Source organism: Dromiciops gliroides, chromosome 6 (genome assembly GCF_019393635.1).
Source record: "Dromiciops gliroides isolate mDroGli1 chromosome 6, mDroGli1.pri, whole genome shotgun sequence".
Taxonomy (NCBI): domain Eukaryota; kingdom Metazoa; phylum Chordata; class Mammalia; order Microbiotheria; family Microbiotheriidae; genus Dromiciops; species Dromiciops gliroides.
Window position 1 is genome coordinate 21,695,520 of NC_057866.1, and position 8,185 is coordinate 21,703,704.

Sequence of the window (8,185 nt, forward strand, 5' to 3'; positions counted from 1 at the left end):
TTAAAATTCTATGACTCTATGCTTTAAAACATGTTTAATGAGAGATGCCAATATTAATGGGTGGGGATAAGATTTTTTTTTTATCTTTTTGAAAGGATTACTACAGACGTGGATCTGGGAGTCACTGCTTATTATAACAAAGGGACTGAATATTGGAAAACACAAATTAAAAAATACAATCATATGTATCACCCACTGGTTTTTATCTTTAGCATTCTCCATCACAACAATAAACATAGAACTGAGTGAATAAAAACATATAAAGAGGCTCGTGAGCAAGAGGATGACTTTGGTGGCCCTGGTCTCTATGGAAGAATTGGGGTTGAGGCTGGTAGTATGTATGTGTTGGACTTGGCAGTGGTGTCTGTACAAAATAATTACCATGTACCCACTGGTAATGGCCATGATTCCAAGAAACACTGCATCATAAAGTAACTTCCTGATTACAAGTTTTGAGGCAGCCATGGCATGCCTATCTAAAGAGCAGTGTCCTACATTCTCAAGCAGCTTACTGTTTGTGCTATTCCTAGGACCATTCACATACCAAGGGACATCCACATCTATCAATAGACTGAGTACCCATATGAAGGCACAGGATGGAACAATGTACTTTTGGGCTTTGGCTCTCAGCTCTGCCCATAGTGGTCTGCCAGAACTGATGGTGACAGCTTGATAGATGCTTAGGTGGCAGGTGGTGCAAAGGCAAAGACTCCGGGACACTCTCTGCAGATAAATTATTATTTTACATTCAGTGTCACCCAGAACAAATGTCTGGATGCAAATCTGGACAGCAAATATAACTCCCTTGAAGAGGATCAACAAAATGTGGGAAAAAGACAAATTAATGTAGATCACATCAATCGATCTTATCTTTTGACTAGTAAGTAAATTGAAGCCATACAGGTAAAAGAGTAAGAGACTGCTAATGATTCCAGTTATAATTTGTAGAGTGTAGAAAATGCAGAGGATATCCTCATGTGATTGCATTCCTTTTTTCTATTGGGCAGAAAATTGATATTCAGATGCAAATTGACCTGGGAAGGAAGAGAAAAGATTATAAAACTGTTATAAAACCAGTTATTGCAAATGAAATTTGATGGTTTTCTGACAAAGAGAATGAGCTTCTATAAATGTTGGTTGCTATGGAGATATAGAATTATAGAAAATGCATTATTAATTTCTAGTGCCAAGATGGTGGAGTTAGGCCTATAGCTCTTCCAAATTCACCTCCAAAAAACATCAAACCTGATTCAGAACTGATTTAAAAGCAGGGAAGCAACTTTCCAACACAGAAGGCAAGTTTTTTCTCACTGGAATGGCAAGGGAGCAAGGCCTTAGAGTTGTAGCAGCAGTTAGAGTCACAACAAATCTCAAAAGGATCCATCAATGAGTCCCTACCCCCTGGAAACCAGCAATCATCAAGGCAACCCGGCATTTTGCAGCACATAAAGTCATCGCCCCAGTGACTATAGACCTTGCACAGACCATCAGCCAGGTCTTGTCCCCATTAATTAAGACACAATCTGTGGGATACTCACCTGCATAACCCCAAGCCCTTGGGCTTAACCAGAAGAAAGATACCTCACACAGCAGAAGACATCACAAAGGACTTGTTTCCAAATAAAAGATCATGGTCCTGCCCCTGGGAAAGGCCAGCAGCAAAACCCCACACTTAGGGAAGCCAAGAAGGAGACACGCCATCCCCAATTAAAAACAAATAAACAGCAGAAAGGCCTCCCATTTAGTGCAAGCCAGTGGGGGGGGCACTGAAACCCAGTGTAGAAAAAGTTATATGAAAATTCAAATTGATCTTCAAATACAAGACACAAGTTAAGCATAAAAAATAAGAAAGAGAAAACATAAGAGATTCAATAAGGTTCAACTGTTTACAATTTTATAGGGTAAGATAATATTTTAACTCTTAAGAATTTTATTATTCATATCTGGGGGGCAGAGCCAAGATGATGAAGGAAGCACAGTAACTGCTCAGACTTCCTGACACAGTTACCAACAAAAAAAAAAAAATCACCAAACACAACCAGAAAACAAGACCTGGAGCAGCAGAACCTACAAAAAGATGGCTGTGATTATTTTCCAGCTAAAGACACCTTGGAATTTCAGTAGAAGGTGGAGCCTGCCTGGGAGTCCCAACACAGATACAGCCTCAGGCAGGCTGCAAAAGAGAAACTTACCCACAAGCCTCAGAATTATCTGCAGAGCCAGCATCTTCTGGAACTAAGCTCACGTTCTGGTGAGAGGGCTGAATGGCTGGCAGTGGTGGGGAGTCTACAGGGGTCTATGCAGCCCTAAGGGGGGATTTGGATGTCCTACCCCACTGGGGAACCAGGAAGAAACCTTGACCACTGGTGGCCCAGGTGTGGGAGTGCTGCAGCCTAGTCGGAGCTAGCAACCATGGAACATAAAGTTTTGCTGTCTGCTTGATTGGCAAGTTGTCCTGGAGTTATCTACAGACCAGGGAAAGGACCAATTAAGTGAAGCAACTGCCCCTCATTAACTCATAGTATCTGGGACACCCTGAAAATTGGAACAGTATATCCTGGCAGTAGGAACCCACACTAAGAAGGAGATAAAAGTCAGGAGAAAGATGGGCAGGATGATGAGACAGAGGAAATTATGAACCATAGAAAACTTCTTTAGTGACAAGGAAGATCAAGATGCACTCTCAGTAGAGGATGGCAACATCAGGACCCCTACACCTAAAGCTTCCAAGAAAAATATGAATTGGTCTTGGGCCATAGAGGTGCTCAAAAATGACTTTCAATATACAGTGAGAGAAGTAGAGGAAAAAGTGACAAGAGAAATGAATGTGATGCAGGAAAGACATGAGAAAAAGGTCAGCAGCTTGGAAAGCCAAATGGAATAGCTCTCTGACAAAAATAATTGCCTAAAAATTAGGATTGTGACTGAGCTCATGTGATGCTTAGATGAATGGAACAAAAATGCTTTTCAATTTACAGTAGAGTATAGCAATAATCAGTCATGGAAAAATAATAATTGAATCGACAATCATTTTGTACAGGGTAGATCCAAGATGTCAGAGGAAGGACATTAAACACACAGAGAGCCTGACACAATTACCACCAAAACAGCAATAAAACAAGCTCTGGAGTAGCAAAACCCACAAAAAACATGGACTGACATAATTTTCCAGATTAAAGAGGGCCATGCTGGGCTGCAATCAGAGCCCAAGCCCACAGTCACAGACCCCAGACATGCTGTGAAAAAGGAACTTACCCCCAAGCATCCAAATCAGCTGTAGCACCAGCATCTTCAGGAACTAAGTTTATATTCAGGTGAGACAGCTGAATGGCTGGCCATGGGGGGATGTGCAGGGGGGTCTATGGGTCCTAACGAGGAATTAGGCTATCCTATACCAGCAGAGAACCAGAAAGAAATCCTGAGTGGCAGGAGGCCTGGGTGGGGAAGGGCCACAAGCTTTTTGAAGCTCTGATCCATAGCACACATAGTTCTGCTGGCTTAGCAAGTTGGCTTGAGATTATCTTCAAATGATAGAAGAGGCCAGGCAAGAGAAAAACCTGTCCTCACTCAAGCCAAAACACCTGGGACCCTCTTAAGGTTGGGACAGTGTAGCTTGGAAGTAGGGCCCCACTGTAAGAGGGAGTTAAAAGTAAAGTAAAAAAATGGCAAGATGAGCAAGCAAAGAAAGTTAAGAACAACAAAAAGTTTTTTAGCATCATGAAAGATTGAAATACACCCTCAGAAGAGGATAGCAACCTCAGGGCTCTTACATTCAAAGCTTACAAGAAAAATATGAATTGGTCTTAGGCCATGGAAGCCTTCAAAAGGGACTTTGAAGAGAAAGTAGGAGAGATAGAAGAAAGATTTAGAGAGGTTGAGGAAATAATGGAAAGAGAAATGAGAGCAATGCAGGAGAGTCATGAGAAAAAAGCAACAGCTGGAAAAGCCAAATGGAAAAGGAGAGAAAAAAAGCTCTCTGAAGAAAATTATTGACTTAGAATTAGGATTGAACAAATGGAAGCCACAGAAATACACAGAGGACATGGTTCTGAAATAAATGTGAAAGGATGATATCTGGAAAGCATTTTGTTTTGTTTATCCTTGTTCTTTCTGGGGCAGACAGGGTGTTGTGTCTTCTGTCTGGGGCAGTTTGGGGCTTAGGGTCTCCTGGGTCCATGGCTGTTGTTTTTTCTACTGTGCCACATAGCTAACCCATGATGACATCCTTAAAAGAGGATTGAGGCCTAGGAGGAATACACTGGGGGAGGGAGAAGGAGAGACGTAGATTTTATAGAGGTAGTTCAGATGAAGGAAACAAGAAAAAAGCTTATGGAGGGGAGGCAATGAGGGGAAAGGAGTGGGGGAGTGAGGGAACAATACTATCATCAGAATTGGCTCAAAGAGGGAATGACATACATACTAAAGTGGGTATAGTAATATATTTTTTCCATAAGGGAAAGTGAGAGTGTAGGGAGATAAGGTTGGGGGGGGCAGGGAGAGGGGAAGGAGGGAAGGACAGATGGGGGAAGAGATCAGTAAAAAGCAAAACACTTTTTGAGAAAGGTGAAGATGTTCTGCATAGTAGCACAAGTATGACATTGAATTCCTTGATTTCATAGAGGAAGGTTTGAGGAGGGAGGGAGGAAGAAAAATTTAGAACACAGAATTAAGTGAAAGATCTTAATCTTATCAGAGTGGGCTCAAGGAGGGAATAACTTTCACACCCAATTAGGATGAGTAAACTATTGAACCCTGAAGGAAAGTAGGAGAGGAAGAGGATAAGGAGGCAAAGGGGATAGAAGGGAGGGCAGAGCAGGGGAGGGGGCAGTCAGAGGTAAAAAACTTTTGAGGAGGAATAGGGTAAAAGAAGATAGAAAATAGAGTAAATATCATGGGAAAGTGATAGGATGGAGGGAAATATTTATGATGATTGATAATAATAGCAAAAGGTATTGTACCTATTTTTCTGAAGAAAATTCTTTGTCAAGTTAAAGGTACTGTATAAAAGTTATGATGAACAGGATCCTATCAGAAAAGCCTGGAAAGACCAACTTGAACTGAAGCAGAGTGTAATGTACTGTGCTATACAGACTAGCAGCTTGTACATTAAAGGGATTGCTTGGCATGGAATATGATATTCCAGAGGGGAAAGGAATTGGGATTATAACCAAGAATCACCTACCAAACAAACTGAGGAAAAAAATGTGACTTCTTTGAAAAAGAGGACTTTCAGGTATTTGTGATAAAAACCTGAAATAAATGGAAAATTTGACTTTCAAAAGCAAGATACTAGAGAACCATAAAAAGGTAAACAGGAAAAAGACATTAGGAGGGATAATAAAAGGTTAAGCTGTTTAAATTCCTACACAGGAAGATGATAAATCTAACTCCAAGAACTATCTCAGTATTAGTGAAGATGATAGCAAGAAATTTAGACAGAGGGCACAGGTGGGAATTGACTATGAAGGGATGATATCTGCAAAGTATTTCATTTGTTTAACTCTTTTGTGGGGTTCTTAGAGTTGGTTGACATGCCTGTGGTCTCTAGTGGGTGAGTGACTTGTGTCTGAGGCCAGATTTGGACTCAGGTCTTCCTAGGACCAGGGTAGCTGCTTTGTCCACTGTGTCACCTCGCTGCCCCATGATGACATCTTTAGGGTAAAAGTAAGGGGTGAGAGGAATGCACTGGAATAGGAGGGAGGAAAGAAGTAGAATGGGGTGAAATCCCACATGAAAGAAATAGGAAAGGGTTTATGGAGTGCAGGAGAGATGGTGGAGGAGCAAGGCAGTAAAAGAACTTTACACTCATCAGAAAATGTTCAAAGACCTTAATCTCATCAGATTTGGGTCAAGGAGGGGTTAACATACCCACCCAGATGGATAGGGTAAACTATTTAAGATGGGTAGTAAATGAGCCTAACACTCATCAGAATTTCCTAAAAGACATTAATCTCATTCAGAAGTGTCTCAAGGATGGAATCACATACAGACCCAATTTGGGGAGTAATCTATCTAACCCTGTAGGAAAATAGGAGAAGAAGGGGATAAGAAGGGAGGGGCAAAAGAAGTTAGGACAAATTGAGGGAGGGGGAAGACAGAAGCAAATCCCTTTGGAGGAGGGAAAATGTGGAAGGAGACTGAAAATAGAGATAATCTCATGGGGAAGGGAAAAGGATGGAGGAAAACAGGTGACAGTAGTAATTGTGAAAAAAGGAAAAAAATTGTACAAAAAATGTTTATCAAAACTCTTTGTGGTGACTAAGATTGAAAATCAAAGGAATGTCCATCAATTAGGTATTGACTGAACAAACTGTGTTATATGACTGTAATGAAATATTTTTTGTGCCATTAGAAATGACAAGCAGGATGATTTAAAAAAAACCTGGATTCATATGAACTGATATATAGTGAAGTGAGCAGAACTGGGAGGACATTGTGTACAGTGACAGCAGTATTCTATGAGCAATTGTGAATGACTTAACTACTCTCAGCAATACAATGATCCAAGACTATCCCAAAGGGCTAATTATCAAGCATACCATCCACTTCCAGAGAAAGAACTGGTATTGATTGAACACAGACTAAAACTAAAAGAATATTTATGGATTGTACATATACAACCTATACCAGACAGGCTGTTGTCCTGTGGAGGGGGGATGAAAGGGAGTGAGGGAGAAAAAATTTGGAACTGTTAATCTTATAAAAGTGAATGTTGAAAACTACCTTTACATGTAACTGGAAAACAAAATGTTAATCTTATAAAAATGAATGTTGAAAACTACCTTTACATGTAACTGGAAAACAAAATCTAAAATATTTTTTTTAAAAAAAAGAATTTTATTATGTTAAGAGTGGTTAGGAACTATGATAAAAGGGATATAAAAGTGTGCACACCATTTGATCCAGCAACAGTACTGCTAGGTACTGGCTATATCCCAATGACATCTTTCAAAAGAAGAAGAAAGGACCTGTTGGTTTGAAAACATTAAGAGCAGCTATTTTTGCAGGGGCAAAAATTGGATGTTAAAAGGGTTATCATTAACTGGGAAATTGCTAAACAATCTGTTTTCTATGATTGTGATGGCATATTATTGTATTATAGAAATGACAAAATTTGATCAAAAAGGGAATAACATACACACTCAACTGTGTAGTCTAATCTATTTAACAGTTCAGGAAAGTAGGAGGAGAGGGGGATAAAGGGGGAAGCGTGAAAGAAGGGAGGGCATATTGGGGGAGAGGACAATCAGAAGCAAACCACTTTTGAGGAGGTATATTGTGAAAGATGATAGAAAATAGAGAACATGGAGGGAATAGGATGGAGGGAAACAGCAAATTTTGAAGCAGATGTAAGAGCAATGTAACATGATGAATATGATGATTATGATGATTTATTGATTGATGGATGGCTAGATTAATGATAATTGGATGAAAATTCAGACTATATCAATTCTTTGATTGATGAGGATGGATTGATTGATGATGATAAAATGTATGGTACTTTGCTGGGCTATTGTAAAGAAAATTGTTAGTGAGGTATTAGGTACTATATAATTGTGATGTATTACTGCTGTTGCAATAATAAACCTCATAGGTTTATTGTAAGGAAATCTCTCTTTAAAGTACTATGTAAATGCACCTTACTATAAAAAATTATGAGTTCAAATCTGGCCTCAGACACTTGATACTTACTAGCTGTGTGACTCTGGGAAAGTTTCTTAACCCTTATTGCCCTGCAAAAAAAAAATCATCTGCTGTGAATAACTTGGTTATTTTTAGTGATCCAATGATCCAAGACAACACAGAAGGACTTATGAAAAATGCAATCCATCTCCAGAGTACGAACTGTTTGTATCTGAATACAGATTGAAGGACATTTTTGTTAGTTCCTTTATCTGAAGTTTTGTTTTTCTCTGTTTTCTTTCAAAACAGGACTAATGTGGAAATGCTTTGCATAACTACTCATGTATATTTTATATTGCATTCCTTGAATAGTTTTTTTCATGGCAATGAGGATTAAGTGACTTGCCTAGGGTCACACAGCTAGTTGTGTCAAGTGTCTAAAGCTGGATTTGGACTCAGGTCCTCCTGAATCCACTGTGCCACCTAGCTGCCCCATTCCTTGAATTCTTGAGGAGGATTGGGGAGGGGGAGAGGAAGAGAATATGGAAATCAAAATTTTTAA

The 8,185-nt window shown here is 39.6% G+C and overlaps 1 protein-coding gene across 1 annotated transcript; it reads right to left on the reverse strand.

Annotated features, from left to right (window-relative positions):
- Positions 1–987, reverse strand: LOC122731934 (vomeronasal type-1 receptor 4-like). Its single transcript, XM_043972176.1, has one exon. The coding sequence runs from the start codon at positions 985–987 to the stop codon at positions 1–3; it is 987 nt and encodes a 328-aa protein (XP_043828111.1).
- Between the last annotated feature and the right edge of the window lie 7,198 nt (positions 988–8,185).

Excerpts from the sequence above, each read along its gene's own strand:
- LOC122731934 (XM_043972176.1), bottom strand. The coding sequence starts at position 987 with ATGCAATCACATGAGGATATCCTCTGCATTTTCTACACTCTACAAATT.